This window comes from Eucyclogobius newberryi, unplaced genomic scaffold (genome assembly GCF_026437365.1).
Source record: "Eucyclogobius newberryi isolate DKJ021-1_F unplaced genomic scaffold, fEucNew1.0.hap1 SCAF_1, whole genome shotgun sequence".
NCBI lineage: Eukaryota > Metazoa > Chordata > Actinopteri > Gobiiformes > Gobiidae > Eucyclogobius > Eucyclogobius newberryi.
The window spans coordinates 6,352,974-6,375,427 of record NW_027315723.1 but is presented as its reverse complement, the minus strand read 5'-3'; the positions used below and the strand labels follow the sequence as shown (position 1 = coordinate 6,375,427).

Here is a 22,454-nt window from a genome sequence, read left to right as displayed (position 1 = left end):
AACCAGGACTAAAGCGGGACTAAAGCAGGACTAAAGAGTAACTAAAGCGGGACTAAACCAGGACTAAAGCGGGACTAAAGCAGGACAAAAGCGGGACTAAAGCGGGACTAAACCAGGACTAAAGCGGGACTAAAGCAGGACTAAAGAGTGACTAAAGCAGGACTAAAGAGTGACTAAAGCAGGACTAAACCAGGACTAAAGAGTGACTAAAGCAGGACTAAACCAGGACTAAAGAGTGACTAAAGCAGGACTAAAGCAGGATTAAAGAGTGAGAAATGCAGGACTAAACTAGGACTAAAGAGTAACTAAAGCAGGACTAAAGCAGGATTAAAGTAAGACTAAACCAGGACAAAACCAGGGCGCAAGAGGGGCAAAAGCAGGACTAAAACTGGGCCAGACTAAAGGTAATAGAAGGAATAAAGCATGACTAAAACAGGACTAAAGAAGGACTATAGTTGATTTCAAACTTAGACTTAAACAGGACAACTGCAGGATTTAGACAAAAACTAGACTAAGGAATAAACTGACTGCACTACAGAGGATTTGACGCCTGATATGTCTCTCCATGAGTTTTAGGGCGTGGCCCGAGTAGCACTTCTTGTACGTCATTACTTGTCGTGGCACCTCTCATGTCTGTGGGGTCTGTCGCAGCTCCAAAACTTCAAACATGTTGGAATTTCACAATTGCAATGAACAGCCAATCAGAGAAGCCCCAGGCCCCCGTTGCCAAGTGACAGCTCTTAAAATGTAGAAATAGTTGAGAACACCAACACATATACAAACCTTTTCCTTCATCATCACTGCTACAATAAGAGGCTCTTTATCTCAAGCTCACACTGCTCCTGAGGCACTTTTATTCTTTCTCTTTCATTTCCACGGTGAATAAGAGCGCATCAAAAGGCATTTGATGGTGCGTCATGTCCTCATATATTTGTTTGAATTATGGTGCTCGTACGATCGACAGTTTTGTGGTCCTTCGCTTACAGCAAATCTTCAGTGAAAAGTGTGTATCGCTGTCTTTCAGTGTGAGACAAACAATGGTGACACAGATCTAACAGATTGTCCCAGCAGCATTAAGGATGCAAAATGTCCCAATATCTGTGGTCTGCATACTTTGTGTCTTAAAATAAGTAAATTAATTTAAAATGCTCCAGGGCTTGAGACTAAAACAGAACTAAACCAGGAAAAAAATCACCTCGACACAAAGTGAGACTTGATTGTGAAGTTTCTTATGTAGTGGACCTGATCCGAATCTAGATCGAGGGGATATTTAGTTCTGGTTTGACCCTGGTTTGGCTGTGACTTATAGTTTTGGAGCACACTTGACCCTGGTCCCAGTCAGACCTCCCGCAGACACTGTCACGCATTATTATGACAGATTCAGTTGGAGAGACACAGATATAAACAGAGTGATAAATATAGTTTTGTGTGGAGCTCAGCAGAACACGCTCTACTGCACCGGACACTGCTGACTCTGGCCTCTCAGTCTGCAGCCAGGACCACCACACGGGGCTTTTAGGATTAGCATGAATCAATAAGAAAGTTTAGCTTACAATCAATTTGTATACTTTATTTTATTAATCCCTAGTGAGGGAAATGAATCTCTGCATTTGACCCATGCCACTGTAGCGCCCGGGGACCAGACCCAGATCTTGGTCTAGGTTTGGGTTGATGGGGAAAAACTGGCAGATGAAACCCAGATACGTGTGAAAAACATGCGACTGCAAAGGTCCAGCCCGGGAATCTTCTTGCTGTGAGGTGAGAGGGCTATTTCTATTGTCCATGAGATTATTGAATCTCCAAAGAATATTCAGTTATTTACCTCCAAGAGAAACTATTGAAGTCTAGTCAGGGGTTTACGTGTTGTTTTGATTGTAGCACTTTTTAGCTTCATCTTTAACAGCACCATTATGAGAACTTTTCACCTTTCGAAAGATAATTTTAGCGTGAATTATTATGTATTGAGATTTTAACACACTCTCTTTCTTTTGTGTTTCAGCTCTGCCGTCATTCCACGCTCCTATCCCCCTCGACGGGCGGTGCAGCTGCCACGCCCTGCACCTGCACAGGTCAGGCTCACAGACGCACACTCACTTCAAAACATGTTTGTAAAGGTCGAAACTACAGGCTTTGCAGCTTTTACACAGAATAAGAGCTCATGGAGACACAGCAGGTTGTGCTGTCCCTTGTTATGCCATTATCATTATGCTATACTAAAGTAAAGTAAAGTACATGCCATTGTCTCTGATATTCCTATTATCACACAAGTTAGTACCTGCATTTTGTAATAATTTGCTTAAAATGTAAAAATTGTGAATCATTATCATTATCATCATTTTGGATTATTATTACATTACATTACATACGGCTATACAAGGTCTCACATGATGGGAGATCATCTAAAAATGTAAGATTTTTGTATTTGAGCTTTGTGAAAATCTATTATTTTCAAACTCATATTCAGTTAATGCATAATGCACCTTTTGGTCAAAACACAATGGAACAAAGGATCATTAAGCTCAAATTCCTCTAAACCAGATGGTTGTTGCATCATCATTTCATTCTCGTTTCATTCTTGTTATTTCTGAATATTTCTGAATTATTAACGTTTGCAGCAAAGACCCAGTGGTGGATGTCCTAAAAGAAGAGAGAGAGAGAGAAAAGCGGGAGGGCATCTGACACACAGGGAGGCAAGAGGGTCCCACCCTCTTGCCTCCCTGTGTGTCAGATACATTCAGTACATTAGTTTGATTAAATGGAGTAGATCCATCATGTTTGAGTTCATTATTTTGTGGAACAGCCTCAGGGTCAAAAACTGTAATCAACAACTCTGCTGAGACCAGGTCTAAACCAGGTCTAAACCAGGTCTAAACCAGGTCTAAACCAGGTCCAAACCAGGTCTGAATCAGGTCTAAACCTGGACCTAACCACCAGGTTCAAACAAGGTCTAAACTAGGACTAAACAAGGTCTAAACCAGGAGTAAACCAGGACTAAGCAGATGAGCAACGGCCCATACCAGAGACTTTTGTCTTTGTTACTAACTTGGGCATATAATCCAGCAAACTCCTGTGAACCACAGTTTGAGAAATACTGTAATTATTTATTTTATTCAAATTAAAAAGGCAAATGTCTTTCTGCAAAACAAACTGGACTCTGGAGCCCAAAGCGGTGACACAGTTTCCCAGGGCTCTCCATCTCTGCCCAGACGTTATAGAGCCGTACAAACACACATGCACACACTCAAACAAACGCACATACGGAAGAGGCGGGGCCTGAGGCGCGCCCGCTCCACCATCTAGATTTATGTGAGCAAAGTTTGGTGGCGAGCGGCACATCCATCACAGAGAAACGAGTAATTACAGGAACATACAGGAGCTGGCGTGGGCAGGAGCAAGCAGGAATGGGCAGGAGGAGGTAGGAGCAAGCAGGAATGGGCAGGAGGAGGCAGGAGCAAGCAGGAATGGGCAGGAGGAGGCAGGAGGAGGCAGGAGCTAGTGGGAGATGACATGAGCAAGCAGGAGTGGGCAGGGGCAAGCAAGAGAGGGCAGGAGCAGACTGGAGCAAGCAGGAGTGGGCAGGAGCAAGCAGGTGCAGGCAGGAGCAAGCAAGAAGAAGAGCAGGCAAAATGGGCAGGAGTCCGCTCCCACTTTCTCCTGCCCAAGGGAGCGGGAGCAAGCAGGAAGTGACAGGAGCAAGAAGGCTGGGGCAGGAACATGCAGGAGTGGGCAGGAGCAAGTGGGAGCGGGCAGGAGCGGGTAGGATTGGACAGGAACAAGCAGGAATGGGGAAGCGTGGGAAGGAGCAAGTGGGCAGGAGCATGCAGGAGCACGCAGGAGGTGGCAGGAGTGGGCAGGAGCACACAGGAGCTGGCAAGAGAGGGCAGGAGCAATCGGGAGTAGGCAGGAGCAAGCAGGAGGGGGCAGGAGCAAGAAGGAGGGGGCAGGAGCAAGCAGGAGTGGACAAGCGTGGGAAGGAGCAAGTGGGCAGGAGCATTCAGGAGCATGCAGGAGGGGGCAGGAGCAAGCAGGAGTGGGCAGGAGCACACAGGAGCTGGCAAGAGTGGGCAGGAGCAATCGGGAGTAGGCAGGAGCAAGCAGGAGGGGGCAGGAGCAAGCAGGAGTGGGCAGGAGCACACAGGAGCTGGCAAGAGTGGGCAGGAGCAATCAGGAGTAGGCAGGAGCAAGCAGGAGGGGGCAGGAGCAAGAAGGATGGGGCAGGAGCAAGCAGGAGTGGGCAGGAGCACGCAGGAGCTGACAAGAGTGGGCAGGAGCAACCGGGAGTAGGCAGGAGTAAGCAGGAGTGGGCAGGAGCAAGTAGGCAGGAGCAGTTGTCAGGTCCGTGGTTGTCAGGTCCGCGGTTGACAGGTCCGAGGGTGTCAGGTCTGTAGTTGTCAGGGTGTTTTGGAAGTGTACGACTCAGGTGTAAGTTTGTATCTGGGACAATGAAAACAATAAACTATAAGAAGTGGATGAAATGGGATAAACTGGCTGTAAAAGACTGAGGCAAAACTAGATGTAGATTTGTGTTCTATTGAGAACCAATATCTCATGTTCGGAGGGAATTCTGTTGAAGAATGTGATCTGTTTTTTCAGAACACCACGTCAAAGTGCTCATTATTCAGAGGGAGGGGCTGAATGTTGGAGAAACTGTGGTTGCTAGGAGACCCATCATTATCATGTGTTCAGAACTATGTATTTGGGCCTCAAAACCCCTGCCATGGACAACATGGATGGATACCTGGGAAAAAGGCATCACATCATCATCATTTCTCTCTTGTTTCCAGTTCGTCTGCTGTTCCTATCTCTGGCCCCGCCTTCGCTGAGCTCCCATTGGTCCGCCTCTCCCCAGTTTCCATGGTGACAGCCGACTCCCCGTTTTGCCCCGCCCCCTCGTACGTGCACGCTCCTCACGTGCACGGCCCTATCTTCACTGAGCGTAAGAACATGTTTCACTTTGGTCAACGTTAAAGAGTTGTGGAGCTGATAAATCTACCTTTGTGACGTGTCAGAAATCATAATAATATTTATGATGTAAAATAATAACTGTGTCAGAGCCAAAGCAGAAAGAATGAGAGCACGAGTCACCTTTAAAGCGCTTTTAAAGATGTTGCAGCTGATCGAGAGAGAAGAGCCGCTTTTCTGCTGATCTAATGTACATTTATCATGGGGGAACTTTTCTCTGATACTTTTTTGCGTCAAAAACCAGGGACAGTTATCTCCATGAGTGACATGTCTCTGCTATCAGACAATAGCAGTAACAACTAATACTAAAATGTCCACAACAGAAGAGGAATGATTTAATTTACAAAGAAACCAACAGATGTAAGAATGTTTGCAGGGTTATTTTAAATCTTTCTCTATATAAACATGTATATATATATATATATATATATATATATATATATATATATATATATATATATATATATATATATATATATATAGCCATGTTGTGGTGTCACTCTGACACAGACGATTACAGCTTTGAAAGAACTGTTTACCCTCTTTTAACACTCTTGCATTCTCTGACATGAAATCAAGCTCTGTGACCAAGCTTTTGTGTTGTGAGTAACTACTGACTACTGACTGACTACTGGTTACTGACTACTGGCTACTGACTACTGACTACTGACACTGGCTACTGGCTACTGGCTACTGGCTACTGGCTACTGACCACTGACCACTGACCACTGACCACTGGCTACTGGCCACTGACCACTGGCTACTGGGAACCACTTTTATACCACTAAAGAAAGCAGAGACTCAGACAGGGGTGAGTCACCTGCTGGTCTTTGGAGGTAGAAATGAGGGATTACACCATGGACAGCACCAGCTTCCAGCAGAAACATTACAGGTGGAGGTCTGTGTATGTCTAAGCTATAAAACACAAGGGGTTTAATAAATGCTGGATGGAAAAGTTTAAAACAATAACATCTCCATGGAGACGAGCAGGTGGCCCACCGTCCCATTTATTTGATCTATTCGACACATTTATATTTGTTTTGTCCCAAAGCTCTGGTCTCCTCTCTCCCCCTCAGTGTCCCATGAGCAGCTGAAGGAGCGCGCTCTGTTCGGGTTCTCGGGCCCAGGGGCCTCGGAGTACTACAGCCTCATGTCCAGTAGGGGGCAGTACACTGATCTGCTCAGCCCTGAGTACATGCAGCACCTGGAAGGTCAGTTAAACCCATTTAGCCCTGGTTTAGACCTGGATTAGACCTGGTTTAGTCCTGGTTTAGTCCTGGTTTAGACCTGGTTTAGTCCTGGTTTAGTCCTGGATTAGACCGGGTTCAGCCCTTGTTTAGTCCTGGATTAGACCTGGTTTAGTCCTGGTTTAGTCCTGGTTTAGTCCTGGTTTAGTCCCGGTTTTGTCCTGGTTTAGACCTGGTTTAGTTCTGGATTAGACCGGGTTCAGCACTTGTTTAGTCCTGGTTTAGTCTTGTTTTAGACCTCAACTGTACCCGTTTTGCTATGTATAAACTTCTATTAAATCTATCCCAAAGTGTTTCAAAGTTAATGCTTACTTTTGTTAAAACATAAAACCTAACATAAACTACAAAGTAAAATTTATAGCAAAAACAAAGGGATTGATTTGATGTGAAAATGATATGACTTTGTGTCCCTCAGTGAAGTATTCAACTCATTTGTGAGTTTTAAATCGCTGTAGCATCCAACCCCGACTCACTGTCTACTGGGATTATAACAATGAATTGAACAATCGTGTCAGAACTTTATTGTTTAAAGCCACGACAATCGGCTTTAAAAGATAATCATCAATCGTGATTCTCCCATGAACAGACTCTAAATCACCTACAAAAAGACCTTTTTATGAAAAAAGAATAAACAACCTCTGATTTTCATCAATAAATGAAGATAAGTTTGTCATCTTAAGTTCGGGAGCATGACACACCCCTTCCACGCCCCCTTCCACGCCCCCTTCCGAAGAGTAGACTGTTTAAGCATCCAGGTCACACAAATCAGGGTTCGTGACTTTGTGCCCCTCCCACCCTCTTCTAATGATTCAAATTGATCTCCTAGAACGGGGTGTCGAGGCCCGGGAGCCCACAGCCCTCGTGACCAGAAGCCCCAAAACAACATCGTCTCAAATTAATTTCATTTTCGTAAACACTTTGCATCTTAGCTGATGGTCCTTGCTAGTGAATACTTTATTTTGGTTTGTTTTTCTAATGTACAATACAGTACATAGTTCAAATCAAATCAAATCAATTTATTTTTGTAAGGCCCAAAATCACAACAACAGTTGCCTCAGAGGGCCACAGGGAGAAATGAATCAACAATGTCTGTGGTGGCGAGGGACGATGTCCCAGGGTCCTCTGTCCTTAGACTCTCCTTCTCATAGTTGAACACTGTCCACTGCGTGATCTCTCAGTGTGTGAAATAAATGACCAGAACTAGCCATGTGCCGTGGTGCTCGGAGCCTATTATAGCAATTCTTTGACAGAGTAATTGACACTAAAGACACTAAACCCCGCCCTCACCTGTTTCTGTCTCCAGCCCCACATCCATCCACTCCTCGCAGTTCCAGGCTCAGCAGGAAGAGGGCGCTGTCTCTGGCTCCTCTTCTGGACCCCGGTCTAGACTTTGGAACTGCGTTTCGGGCCACGAACCATAGCTTGGTCACTGTCCTCAACCGACCAATCACGGCACAGTATCCTCACCTTGTCAAGTAAGTGTTTAAGTTTAGAACATGTCAGGGTTGATTTTAGAGCCAAAGCAACATTAAAACACCTGAAATCTCAGGTCTGAGGTAGAGAAATAAACATTGTAAATAAGAATTCGTTTTTAATGGTAAGATTAAGATTAAAGACATTTTTCCTGTGTAAAACAGAACTAGTTCATTTGAATGCAGCGGTCCAAAGTTATTGCTCACTTTAGCCCTGTTTTACTAATGTTTTACTAGTTCATTCTGGGATCAGATCGGATAAGAGCAAGACATGGTTTAATTTCATTAAGGCAGTGTTTTATACTTATTTGGTCCTGGTTTATCCCAAATTAAATCCATGGTTTAGTTCTGGTTTAATCCAAGTTTAGTTCAAACCTGGTTTATTCCTGGTTTGAATGTAGTTTAAACCTGTTCTGGTTTAGTCCTGGTTTAGTCCTGGTTTAGTCCTGGTTTAGTCCTGGTTTAGACTTGGTTTAGTCCTGGTTTAATTCTCTTTTCTCCTTCCAGTCCATCGTTCCCGTCTCACCTGGGCCCTGTGACCTACCACCCCCTTCTGACCAATCACAGAGGGTTTAGCCTTGGCCCTGTCCCACCCCTGCAACTGCTGACCAATCAGAGAGGGTTCGGCTTGAATCCCGCCCCTGCTCTGCATCTCCTGACCAATCAAAGATGCCCGAACCAATCAAACGTCCTGAGTGGAAATGCAGGAAACAGAGAGTCGCTCCGAGTCAGTGTCACAAGTTTAAAGTTTAAAGCTTTATTACGTTGAAAAGTTAATGTTTTACTGATTTGTTTTTCAGACCCCGGGCAGCGACCCCTCAGTCAGCAGCACCGTCGACCCCATCATCCCCAAGAGGGCAAAGGTCAAAGGTGAAGCGTACAGACCCCGCCCCTCCTCCTCCGTCTCCCCGGTAATAGACTCTACAACACAACAACCCAACACCCAACCGGTTTATAACAAAACAGTCCCAGGATGTTATTCCAAGAGGTGGTGGAGGATAAATGTATCACCAATCTACACCTCCATCCAAGCAGGGGTGTCCAGACCTTTTTCACCGAGGGCCGACTTATACGGGGCTACGGGCCAGAAAAAACAACGTTGAATTTGTTGAATACATTTGACATAGTTTCCATGAGCCACCACACCTTTAATAATACATAGAACATTAATATTAGGTTGGTATAACATCAAAATGCTTGAATTTTTCTAATATTTAGTTTTATTTTCCCTATTGCCAGGGTAACGGTGGTTGGAGGTGTGTTAGTGCTGCTGGTGTCTGGGCCTCTTCTGCTCCGTCACATTGGCCAGTCTTTTCAAGAGGGGCTTGTTGTGCCTTTGTTTCTCGCTCTTCTGAAAAGCAAGAACTGACATTGACCTGTCTGTGTTTTTTTTTCTCTTTAAGAATGTTTTGGCCCAAAGCTTTATTTGATAGGAACGTTTAGTGTGAAATGGGGGATGAGAGCGAAGGGAAGACATGCAGTAAATTATTGGAGCCTGGCGTACGTGTGCTGTGCCGTAACCACTCGACAGGGCAGCACCTGTCTGTGTTTTTCAGTTCAGCAGTTACTATGTCTTGATCTTTAGGCTTTTCTTTCATCTTTTCCATGACTCTAATGGCGACTTCCTGTTTGAGCTGCACATTGTCCTGCATTGAAGTATTATAGTGGAGATAGTAGATAGTGGACATCCTTCTGTGCCGTGATGTGCTCTTCCAGCCGGTTCTCTTTCTTTTGGAGATTAATATTAAATCTTTTTCACTTTCACATCTCTGTCTTTGGAAAGTCTTTCCTGAGTCTAAAGCTTCAGGTCCAATGTCTCTGCAAATGGAAGCGCGTCAGTTCTGGACCATCTACAGCCTGTCCGTCTGTGGGAGTAGGATCTCCCTTTCACTGTGCTTCTCCCACAGGTTTTTACTTTTTCACAAAGGGTTTTGTCGTTTTTTTCTATTGCCAAGAAAGAGGCTCTAATGACAGGGGATGCTGGGACATCATCCATATGCAAATCTCCTCTGAACAATCTTTAATCTACCTCTAATTCACTCAGACCCTTCAAGGCAACTATTGTTGTGATTTTGGGTGTTACAAAATAAATTAAATGGACTGTTTTTCAAGTTTGTCCGTCACTTGCTTCAGCTGCTCGTGGAGGTCCTTGACCAGAGCGCTCTCCTCTTGGGGTGTTGATGCTTTCCTCTGAGAGAAGCTCGACCAGACAGCTTTCCTCTGGGTGTAAGGAGGTCTGGATGGTGGGACACACCAGCTGGGTCTCCTTGGCCTCGGGCTCTTGAACATCCCCTGTTGGTGTGGGGCAGAGCAGAGCCTCCAGGTCCAAGTGCTGGAGCACCCCTAAAAGTGAAACGTTTTCACTCTCCGAACTCTTGTACACTTTCGCTTTGACCAGAAAGCTAAAAATGTGTACAATATGACAAGGAACAGTAGCTAAAAGTTATTTTTCTTTAGCTAGCTAACATTACTTGCACAAATGTGTTGCCCTTATGATATAAACAACTGACAGTGAACCCCTCAATGTAGTAAAGTTTAAGTGTTAAAATGTAAAAAAGTAAAACTGTTCTCCACTCAGAGTTGAACCTGTGGACTTAAATAGTCGCTGGTTAAACTCTGCTCTCTCAGAGAGGCCCGCAGACTGGTGCTGACGGAGCAGCTTTAACCCATTCATCCTGAGGCCCCACCACCAGGGGCCCTGCTCATGTATCACCCCCACAACAGAGCACCGAGAGCGGGCAGATTACTCACCACAGGCCCCTGGGGTCTGGAACTCAGGAGAAGAACACATTTATCATAGAAACAAATACAAGAGAGAGAAAGGGAGAGAAAGGGAAGAGAGGAACAGGAGAGAGAGCAAAAGAGAGAAAGAGAAAGAGAGAAAGAGAGCGAGAGGGGGGGCAGAGGATTAGATGGAGTGATCATGAGTAGTTTTACACAGACTGAATCCCGGGCGGTGCTGTAGAGTCACAAAGTGGAGATAACACACATTTGAAATAGGATAATAATAATAATATGAATATGAACATGAATATTTCAATTTAAAAGCAGTAACATTCTGACTCTATGGAAATGCAAAGTAAAAAAATATTTTTCTACAATGGAACACTCCTGGACGAATGAGGAATGACACCGACAACTAAAAAAACTACTACTACTACTACCACTACTACCACTTTTAATACTTCGACTACTGCTCCCTGTGTGTCCAGGTGACTGGGAGCAGTGTGGACCTCAAAGACCCCGATCAGGACCAGTCCAGACCCAGATCTGAACCGGTTTATGAGACCAACTGTCTGTGGGACGACTGCAGCAAAGAGTTCAACACACAAGAGCAACTGGTGCAGGTGAGAAGTTTGCTCAGGTACGACATTGTGCAAATTAGCACTTGAGCTACATCCTGGTACAAAGCCTCTCTCCTGACACGTGAATGTCACTGTCCCTGTCTCACATAAAGATAAAGAAATCTAAATAACAAGCTTGGCCCGGTGGCCCATCACCAATTTATCTGTCCCTTTTTTTTTTAGCAAAAACAAAATGTCACCCAAAAGTGGGGGAGTCTGAGAGGATTCTCCTCTAGAACTTTTTGTTTAAAAAAAGCATTCATTCATGTATTTTAATGCATTTTAGTCCTTATTTTGCAAATAACTATGGGCCTGTTACAGTAAATTGGTGATATTTCACCCCAGATTGGCCATGGCTCAAATCCCAAAATCATCATTAATTTAAAGTAAAATGTTTAATTTCAGTGTATGTGACAACAGTCTTGTCATTGTGGATGGGTTTTATTTTGAAAGAGAACAGGGAAGTGTTTATCTGTCTATGTTAGTGGAGCCTTGACATTGCTGCATGCACTTTTATGTTTTGTTTGAGAATAAAGACACAACTTGACAATATGTTGCACTCTTCTCACATATTTCTCTCACTCAGGTTTAAACCTGGAAATAGTCCAAGTTTCAAATCTGATCTGAAAATTAAAGATAAAAAATAGACCAATATGTAATCTAAATTAAAACTATTAAGAATTGTTATAAATACAGCTGAAATATTTGGGGAACACAGCATAAATGTAGAAAGATCACATTGCACATTTCAGCTCTGAAGGTTTACTCCTGGTTTAGTTTTGTTCTGACAAACCTTTAGATGATTTGCCCTCACATAAACCTACACACGTTAGATGAATATTGCTTTCCCTGTATTTTTATGGCAGCACATAAACGGAGAGCACATCCACGGGGAAAGGAAGGAGTTCGTGTGTCGCTGGAGCCAATGTTCTAGAGAAAAGAAGCCGTTTAAGGCGCAGTACATGTTAGTGGTCCACGTGAGGCGCCACACGGGGGAGAAGCCTCACAAGTGCACGGTGAGAATGCATGAAATATACAGGTACAAATATGACTCTTATGGCTCTGGGATGAACCTTCAGGAGCAGTGGACCAGATCTGAGCCTGGACCTGGTCAGGACCTGGACCCTTCTCCAGATCGGAGCACATCTTAAGTTTTGTTTTTCAGTCCTGGTTCTGACCTGCTTCAGACCTGGTTTAGTTCCTGGTTTAGACCCTGTTTGTGTCCTTTAGTTCGAGGGCTGCTGGAGAGTTTGGTATAGTCTTTTTTTCAGACCTGATTCAGACTTGGTTAAGACCCTGTTTCTGTCTTAGTTAAAGAGCTGCTGGAAGGTTTGGCTCAGACCTGGTTCAGACCTGGTTCAGACCCTGGTTCAGACCTGGTTCAGACCTGGCTCAGACCTGGCTCAGACCTGCCTCTGACCTGGCTCGGACCTGGCTCAGACCTGGTTCAGACCTGCCTCAGACCTGGCTCAGACCTGGCTCAGACCTGGCTCGGACCTGGCTCGGACCTGGCTCGGACCTGGTTCAGACCTGGTTCAGACCTGGCTCAGACCTGGCTCAGACCCTGGTTCAGACCTGGTTCAGACCTGGCTCAGACCTGGCTCAGACCTGGTTCAGACCGGGTTCAGACCTGGCTCAGACCTGGCTCAGACCTGGCTCAGACCTGGCTCAGACCCTGGTTCAGACCTGGTTCAGACCTGGTTCAGACCTGGCTCAGACCTGGCTCAGACCTGGTTCAGACCTGCCTCAGACCTGGCTCAGACCTGGCTCAGACCTGGCTCAGACCTGGTTCAGACCTGGCTCAGACCTGGCTCAGACCCTGGTTCAGACCTGGCTCAAACCTGGCTCAGACCTGGCTCAGACCTGGTTCAGACCTGGTTCAGACCTGGCTCAGACCTGGTTCAGACCTGGCTCAGACCCTGGTTCAGACCTGGTTCAGACCTGGCTCTGACCTGGCTCAGACCTGGTTCAGACCTGCCTCAGACCTGGCTCAGACCTGGCTCAGACCTGGCTCAGACCTGGCTCGGACCTGGTTCAGACCTGGTTCAGACCTGGCTCAGACCTGGCTCAGACCTGGCTCAGACCCTGGTTCAGACCTGGTTCAGACCTGGTTCAGACCTGGCTCAGACCTGGTTCAGACCTGCCTCAGACCTGGCTCAGACCTGGCTCAGACCTGGTTCAGACCTGGCTCAGACCCTGCTCAGACCCTGCTCAGACCTGGTTCAGACCTGGCTCAGACCTGGCTCAGACCCTGGTTCAGACCTGGCTCAGACCTGGCTCAGACCTGGTTCAGACCTGGTTCAGACCTGGCTCAGACCTGCCTCAGACCTGGCTCAGACCTGCCTCAGACCCTGCTCAGACCTGGTTCAGACCTGGTTCAGACCTGGCTCAGACCCTGGTTCAGACCTGGCTCAGACCTGGCTCAGACCTGGCTCAGACCTGGCTCAGACCTCACTCAGACCTGGCTCAGACCTGGCTCAGACCTGGCTCAGACCTGCCTCTGACCTGGCTCGGACCTGGCTCAGACCTGGTTCAGACCTGCCTCAGACCTGGCTCAGACCTGGCTCAGACCTGGCTCGGACCTGGCTCGGACCTGGCTCGGACCTGGTTCAGACCTGGTTCAGACCTGGCTCAGACCTGGCTCAGACCCTGGTTCAGACCTGGTTCAGACCTGGCTCAGACCTGGCTCAGACCTGGTTCAGACCGGGTTCAGACCTGCCTCAGACCTGGCTCAGACCTGCCTCAGACCTGGCTCAGACCTGGCTCAGACCTGGCTCAGACCTGGCTCAGACCTGCCTCAGACCTGGTTCAGACCTGGCTCAGACCTGGTTCAGACCTGGCTCAGACCCTGCTCAGACCTGGTTCAGACCTGGTTCAGACCTGGCTCAGACCTGACTCAGACCTGGCTCAGACCTGGCTCAGACCTGGTTCAGACCGGGTTCAGACCTGCCTCAGACCTGGCTCAGACCTGGTTCAGACCTGGCTCAGACCTGGCTCAGACCTGGCTCAGACCTGGTTCAGACCCTGCTCAGACCTGGCTCAGACCTGGCTCAGACCTGCCTCAGACCTGGTTCAGACCTGGCTCAGACCTGGTTCAGACCTGGCTCAGACCCTGCTCAGACCTGGTTCAGACCTGGTTCAGACCTGGCTCAGACCTGACTCAGACCTGGCTCAGACCTGGCTCAGACCTGGTTCAGACCTGGCTCAGACCCTGCTCAGGCCTGGTTCAGACCTGGTTCAGACCTGGCTCAGACCTGGCTCAGACCTGGCTCAGACCTGGCTCAGACCCTGGTTCAGACCTGGTTCAGACCTGGTTCAGACCTGCCTCAGACCTGGCTCAGACCTGGTTCAGACCTGCCTCAGACCTGGCTCAGACCTGGCTCAGACCTGGCTCAGACCTGGCTCAGACCTGGTTCAGACCTGGCTCAGACCTGGCTCAGACCCTGGTTCAGACCTGGCTCAGACCTGGCTCAGACCTGGCTCAGACCTGGTTCAGACCTGGTTCAGACCTGGCTCAGACCTGGTTCAGACCTGGCTCAGACCCTGGTTCAGACCCTGGTTCAGACCTGCCTCAGACCTGGCTCAGACCTGGCTCAGACCTGGCTCAGACCTGGCTCGGACCTGGTTCAGACCTGGTTCAGACCTGGTTCAGACCTGGTTCAGACCTGGCTCAGACCTGGCTCAGACCTGGCTCAGACCTGGCTCAGACCTGGCTCAGACCTGGTTCAGACCTGGTTCAGACCTGGCTCAGACCTGGCTCAGACCCTGGTTCAGACCTGGTTCAGACCTGGCTCAGACCTGGTTCAGACCTGCCTCAGACCTGGCTCAGACCTGGCTCAGACCTGGTTCAGACCTGGCTCAGACCCTGCTCAGACCTGGTTCAGACCTGCCTCAGACCTGGCTCAGACCCTGGTTCAGACCTGGCTCAGACCTGGCTCAGACCTGGTTCAGACCTGGTTCAGACCTGGCTCAGACCTGGCTCAGACCCTGGTTCAGACCTGGTTCAGACCTGGCTCAGACCTGGCTCAGACCTGGTTCAGACCTGGTTCAGACCTGGTTCAGGCCTGGCTCAGACCTGGCTCAGACCTGGTTCAGACCTGGCTCAGACCCTGCTCAGACCTGGTTCAGACCTGGTTCAGACCTGGCTCAGACCCTGGTTCAGACCTGGCTCAGACCTGGCTCAGACCTGGCTCAGACCTGGCTCAGACCTGGCTCAGACCTGGCTCAGACCTGGCTCAGACCTGCCTCAGACCTGGCTCAGACCTGGTTCAGACCTGGCTCAGACCCTGCTCAGACCTGGTTCAGACCTGGCTCAGACCTGGCTCAGACCCTGGTTCAGACCTGGCTCAGACCTGGCTCAGACCTGGCTCAGACCTGCCTCAGACCTGGCTCAGACCTCACTCAGACCTTGTTCAGACCTGGCTCAGACCCTGCTCAGACCTAGTTCAGACCTGGTTCAGACCTGGCTCAGACCTGGCTCAGACCTGGCTCAGACCTGGCTCAGACCCTGGTTCAGACCTGGTTCAGACCTGGTTCAGACCTGCCTCAGACCTGGCTCAGACCTGGTTCAGACCTGCCTCAGATCTGGCTCAGACCTGGCTCAGACCTGGCTCAGACCTGGCTCAGATCTGGTTCAGACCTGGCTCAGACCTGGCTCAGACCCTGGTTCAGACCTGGCTCAGACCTGGCTCAGACCTGGCTCAGACCTGGTTCAGACCTGGTTCAGACCTGGCTCAGACCTGGTTCAGACCTGGCTCAGACCCTGGCTCGGACCTGGCTCAGACCTGGTTCAGACCTGCCTCAGACCTGGCTCAGACCTGGCTCAGACCTGGCTCAGACCTGGCTCAGACCTGGCTCAGACCTGGCTCAGTCCTGGCTCAGACCCTGGTTCAGACCTGGTTCAGACCTGGCTCAGACCTGGTTCAGACCTGCCTCTGACCTGGCTCGGACCTGGCTCAGACCTGGTTCAGACCTGCCTCAGACCTGGCTCAGACCTGGCTCAGACCTGGTTCAGACCTGGCTCAGACCCTGCTCAGACCTGGTTCAGACCTGGCTCAGACCTGGCTCAGACCCTGGTTCAGACCTGGCTCAGACCTGGCTCAGACCTGGCTCAGACCTGGCTCAGACCTGGTTCAGACCTGGCTCAGACCTGGCTCAGACCTGGCTCAGACCTGGCTCAGACCTGGCTCAGACCTCACTCAGACCTGGCTCAGACCTGGCTCAGACCTGGTTCAGACCTGGCTCAGACCTGGTTCAGACCCTGGTTCAGACCTCACTCAGACCTGGCTCAGACCTGGCTCAGACCTGGTTCAGACCTGGCTCAGACCTGGCTCAGACCTGGTTCAGACCTGGCTCAGACCTGGTTCAGACCCTGGTTCAGACCTGGCTCAGACCTGGCTCAGACCTGGTTCAGACCTGGTTCAGACCCTGTTCCTGTCCTAGTTCGAGGGCTGTCTGAAGTCCTACTCGCGGCTGGAGAACCTGAAGACTCACCTGAGATCTCACACTGGAGAAAAGCCCTACGTGTGTGAGCACCAGGACTGCACCAAGGCCTTCTCCAACGCTTCGGACCGGGCCAAGCACCAGAACCGGACCCACTCCACTGAGGTACAGGACCAGGACCGTACCCAGGACGGGACCAGGACTGAACCAGGACTAAACCAGGTCTTTCCCCCACAGAAACCGTACGTGTGTAAAGTTCCAGGTTGTACGAAGCGCTACACGGATCCGAGCTCTCTGAGGAAACATGTGAAGACCGTGCATGGGCCGGACGCGCACGTGACCCGGAGACAAACAGCGCCGTCGAGAGGAGACGAGGGGTACTGCACGGACAAGAGCATCAAGGCCGAGAGCTCTATGGTGAGGAAGTGTGGAAAACTCTACTTTACCCAAACACACAAACGTTGTTGAGGATCCTGCAGGTGGATGGGAACAAATCTTACGTATAAAGATGTTAAATTGAAACGTCTGCAGTTTATCTACTCAAATGTAGATAAATGTATTACGCATTTTTTATTATGTAATGTTTTTATGTATAAATACGGCATTTTATATGGAAAAGTGACCACAATTGCGAATGTTTGTGACATATAAATGTGAAAAACGTTGATTAGATATTAACAAATCCTTCTGCACGAGCCATCAAAATCTTCTACAGTACAAGATGGTAAAGTTTGATATGTGCAGGTGATAATTTAGCTCTTTATGTCTGAGAAAACGGCCTTTGGAGTTAAATGTCTCATACGACTCTATGGATACAAGTTGATTGAATGAAATAATGAAACATGTTCAGCTGCAGATTTGGATTTTAAGCATGTGTGCTGAGAGCAAACTGACAAAAATAATAGTTTACCAGTTTACTTCAACTAAATAACTGTGACATACCTGTTCTCCTGTTGTCTGTCGTTGATTGACATCCTGTACTTGACTTTGATCCTTTTTCTTTTCCCACACGGACAGACGCTTTTAAGGTGAGACTGTTTGTTCTTTCAGCAAATTTCCCCTGTTTCAAAAAAATTACAAGCTTTTACTTCAAATATTATCAGAAGATTTGTCCTCACGCATTTGTTCCACATGATCATATTCCACTGTTGAGTTCATGTCATGATTCGACTCAATCAAACGACATATTAAACATTATTGAGTGTTGCCGCTATTGACAGAAAGTTTCACTCATAAGCAGTGATAAATGTGATATTAGATTAGATTGTATGATCAAAAAGCAGAAGAGAAAGAGGGGAGAATATAGGAAAGCTGCTTCTTCAGCTGCATCAAGGAGAGAGAGAGGGTCAGACCAGAGGCAGGAGAGAAGAAGAGACGGGATTTTCATATTTAAGCCAAAACGTGTGAAAATCAAGGACACGTGAGGAGACTAAAGAGACGCAACTCTTCTTCAGTTACATGAGCTATTACTGGCACAGGATTGGCTCATAGACCTATCCATTAAAATGCTCTAACCTTATGATTGAATTTTGTTTGTGATCTGGGGCTTTTTAGACTAAACTTGTCTCTTTACCCTGTGGAGGGGCATCAGAGTGAGGAGTCGGACAGATGTGGGGGTCAAGGAGCAGCTCTAACAAATGTTTTTTCTGATGAATATTTAAACTCTGGGAATTATTTTCTTCCAAAACGATTGGACCTTAGACCCTCGCTGTACGAAGAGAAGCTGAGAGAGACAGAGGTCTGAGGATGTGAACAAACTAAAGTCACAAATCGGTGAAATAGGACTATTATGCTTTTTTTGGCTTGTATTTAGTATTAAACTCTAACATATAAACATCTTAATTATCTTTTTTTTCATTTTTTTTTATCATTGTAAACCACAATATTGATCTAAAACGGCTTAATATTAGAAACAGGTCAGAAACTTCCCGTTCAAAATTGCAGAACTAATAAGTCTCGCCTCTTCATTGTGACTTTTCACTACAACAATTATTTTTTTGCCCATCATCTGAAGAAAGAGAACGATCAAGCTCCTGAGCAAGTATGAAACGTAAAGGGAAAACTTTTCATTCAGTCAAATCAATCGTTCTGGGATGAATCAGGATCAGTTCTTAAACCCACAGATACTAAACAAGCCTCAAATGTACTAAGTTTGAACAGGCCTTTTACATCTAAACACAGTGAACTGTCCATGGTCCTGAAATGTCTGTCTAATGGTAGAAACCTCACTGCATTTATTTAGCATGATTTAAAGTGCACATGACAGGTTTAGTTGCATTTTAAAGTGCGATGCTTGTGTGGTCAGCTGAGGCGACTGAGGCGTCACCCACGAGCCTCAATGAGATCAGGCTAAAACGGGACAATTGTGTTTTGTCCGTCCACTTCTGTCCCTTTAGACACAGTTATCCAGCACAGACGACGTTACATCTACTGCTCATGTCCAACCAAGAAGTACAATTTCCAAAAGTCATACAAAAATTCAAACTGGGGACAACTAGGTTACAATTTTTAGCAAAGTATTTAATATAATTCAAGAACTATATGTTTCTGAAATGAGTCGTCTAACCCATTTTCCAGAGGGCACAGTGCGTAACACGCCACCATTTTTGACACAGTGTGGTGTCGCACAGAATATCCCAGACACAGAATATCCCAGACACTAGATCTGCTGGTAATAGAATAATATATATAAGGATGAGGCAAGGTAACTTTATTTGTAAGGCAATTCAAAGTGCTTCACACGACAGGAAAAAATGCATTAAAATCACAAAAACAGTTTAAGACATAAAAGATAAGTGTGCAGATAAAATCCTTTCAGTCATATGCACAGCCAAACAGAAGTTGAACATTGTCAGAATAGGGGCCTGTCTCATGGTTGAACCTGTCACATGCACTTTAAAGCTGAACTATGTCACTTTTCTTGTGGAGGTTTCCAGGGAAATGTCATTGTTATGCCTGGAATGTTTCACAGTCGTATTAGTCCACCAGTAGTACCAGAAACTGTACTTTTAAAATGTCCTTCATTTTTGCATCTCATTTGTCATTTTTTTCATACTTTGTAAAAACATGTTTCCATTTCATGTGTTTGTGGTATTTTCTAAAGCCAGACGAGAAATTACTTGTTTGACTTTATGTCGCAGATGCCAGCACCGAGAGTCCAACCCTCGCCTCGTCCCTGCACGGACAGTGGAGTAGGGCTGCAGACAGGGGGCGCTGTGGGGGTCCTCAGTCTGGAGGGGCCCAAGAGAAGAAGGGGGTGAAAGGTCACGGAGCCTAAACATCAGGCGGCCTTTGAACTGAAGCGGAGACGAGAGACGAAGCGAACCACCACATCAAAACATGGTGAGACTGTTCAAGAGATTTAGTCCCGTGTCCAGTGGCCGAGTGGTTAAGGCGGCTGCACACGTGCCAGGCTCCAAGTGTTGTGGGTTTGACTCCCGGCTCCGACAGTGTGCTGCATGTCCTCCCTTCTCTCTCATCCCCATTTCGCACCGGGGCTGTTCTCTCTGGTAAAGCCTGTGGCCAAAAAGTCCTTAAAAAATGTAAACATATTTAGTCCAGCTATTGTCTTGGATTAGCCAATTTTCAAAATCAGTTTAAATGTGGCGCTGGACTGACATGTTCCTAAGTAAAGGAAAGAGAATTATGGAATTATCTTTGTCTCATTTCAGAAATCATTCACTTTTAAAGCTCCGACTTCTCCAATTTTATTTTGTGAGAACAATAAATATAGATATATAGCTATTATCAATTCTATTATTAGTTCTGTTATTATATATTCCACCTCATGTCAGGTCGTGTTTGACCTTGTGATTGAGTCCACATTTTCTGGTGTGTTTCAGGTCGGAGCCTCCACAGCGTCTCTGCTCTGGCCTCTGGAACTTTGTGGCTTCTGAAGATCATTTTGAAATAAACTTTTAAACTTTCACAATGTCAAAAACAGAGGACGGACTTTCGAAGAGCGAGATCAAAAGTGAAGGTTTCAGTTGTGCTTGGACAAAACAGACTCTGAAACACGTTCTGTCTTTTATTTAAAGTCTACATAGTGCCTCGTACACACACGTAGAGTTTTATTTAGGGCGAAACATTGCAGGTGAATAGGGAAAGATCATAGAGACATTTTAACCTTCTTCTGTAGTTGACTCACATAAATGTAAGAAAAAAGTCTTCCATGTTTTTTTTTTCATGTAAAAACAGTTTCATTTTTTATATATCTATATTTTTTATAAGGGTTAGAGTTAAGTTTTTGAGTGTGTGAGATGTGCAGGTGCTTTATGGCTGATGCTTTGTCTCTATGTGAGGAAAAAAAGCATTTTCAGAAACAGCTTTTGAGGTTATAATGTCCCTAAAACATCAGATTGGACAAAGTTGTTGTTTCCACATGAAAGTTTATATGTTGAGAAAGAAACTGACCAAAAATGTAGCAAACAAATATTTTCGCCTGCTTTAAAAACATCACAATTATGATTGAATCCTGTCATCTCTTTTGAAAATCTGAATTTCCCTCCGGAGACTCAAATTTGTGCTTTATTGAATATAAATCTAACTAAACCGTTGCGATCCCTGAACTGAAACATTTTGTCTGATCTTTGCGTTAATGCGATTCCCCTCACGGCGCGCCCATAAATGAATTGCGTTTTGGTTTTAAATGTGCAGTTATTCTGGGCTGATTGCATGGTTTGAGCGGCGCTGGAGCAGAACGGAGCCTTCGGACGGTCGGAGCGCCGCTGTCACCACAATCACATCTGGAGATTACAATCATCCGCCCAGACAAAATATGCATAAATGTACGCCGCATTTTAATCAATAACTACTCTATAAGACCAAATGACACTTTAGATTTGCGTTTGTGGGACGTTTACTGTCGCCGTGTCCTTGGGCAAGACACTCCCAGCTCCTGAAGTAACTAGAAAAGAATAATAAAACAGAGAAAAGAATGATTATTGATTTATAGTTTCATTTGTGAGTTTACTGCCAGGTTTGGATGATGTACTTAGAGCCGTTGGAAATCAGAACGCACATTTCAGGATGTTTTTGTCAAAGGTCGGGACAATCAGAAAAAACAGAAAATATAATTTAGACATTGACCAGACGCATTTGAAGATAACAACGCCATTTTAAAACAATAAAGCATAAATTTTCTCTTTCAAACTTCAAGCAACCTCAACAATCCATTACACTTCAGGAAGAATATTGTCTCTATCAATAAAACTAGCACAGATTTGAATCAAGGGAAAATAACATAAAATATAGCCGCAAGCGGCAATGATCGGCCCTCGCCACGCCGCCGCCACACCGCCGCCACGCCGCAAGAGGAGGGGGCGCTAACGCGCCCCAATTGTCCTTTTATCACGCCTACTGCTGAATCTGTGACGCTGTCACATGTTCTCCCCTTTGTTTTACCATCAAAAAGCAATTTTATTTTGAATTCTTGGCAAAATGTGCGGCTTTGCCGCACAGACACCGTGACTCTTTGAATGAAAATGTGGATAACTTTTGATGGTCCACCCCTGAAGATGAGTCTAACCAAATTTCAGGTTAATAGGGCTGACGCCCTGGGAGGAGTTTGTGAAAGTCTAAAGTGTAAACATGTTCTGGCCCCATTGGAATAACATGGGAGGTTTCGGTCATCGTTACGGCAACGCCATAACAATTATGACATGGGTCTCATTGACTTTTTTGATGGGGATGCTAAAATTGAGTTGTGTGTCAAATTTCATATAATTTCGCAAAACTAAACATTTAACCTCCATATAAAATCTGTAGGGGGCGCTGTGGCGCCAAATGAATTTATTTCACTTCAAGTAGGTTTAGGGCAAAGAGTTTAACAACTGATTCTAATTTGACGCAATTCGGACTTTATCTGCGCAAACGGCAGAAATTTTAAATATGGGAGATTTCTGAAATTTTAGTTACAGTTTGCGGCTTCGCCGCACAGAGACCGTGAGAGGTATCAATGTAATTTGGATAACTTTTGATGTCCCACT

The 22,454-nt window shown here is 46.4% G+C and overlaps 2 protein-coding genes across 2 annotated transcripts in view; one reads left to right on the top strand and one right to left on the bottom strand.

Annotated features, from left to right (window-relative positions):
* The window catches only part of LOC140365177 (CLIP-associating protein 1-B-like), a 182,173-nt gene that overhangs the window by 100,217 nt on the left and 59,502 nt on the right, over positions 1–22,454 (bottom strand). The window lies entirely within an intron of this gene.
* On the top strand, positions 1,990–19,767 carry LOC140364397 (zinc finger protein GLI2-like). The gene is made up of 11 exons (XM_072450516.1): positions 1,990–2,069; positions 4,785–4,936; positions 6,039–6,173; positions 7,513–7,684; positions 8,189–8,408; positions 8,482–8,592; positions 10,894–11,028; positions 11,892–12,041; positions 16,468–16,632; positions 16,705–16,884; positions 19,608–19,767. The coding sequence occupies exons 2-11, from the start codon at positions 4,855–4,857 to the stop codon at positions 19,725–19,727; spliced, it is 1,470 nt and encodes a 489-aa protein (XP_072306617.1). The 5' UTR covers positions 1,990–2,069; positions 4,785–4,854; the 3' UTR covers positions 19,728–19,767.

Bases quoted from the DNA above. Each gene is read 5' to 3' on its own strand.
- LOC140364397 (XM_072450516.1), top strand. From the start codon at position 4,855: ATGGTGACAGCCGACTCCCCGTTTTGCCCCGCCCCCTCGTACGTGCAC. The intron at 4,937-6,038 runs GTAAGAACATGT...TCTCCCCCTCAG, and splicing joins CGGCCCTATCTTCACTGAGC to TGTCCCATGAGCAGCTGAAG. The intron at 11,029-11,891 runs GTGAGAAGTTTG...TTTTTATGGCAG, and splicing joins CACAAGAGCAACTGGTGCAG to CACATAAACGGAGAGCACAT.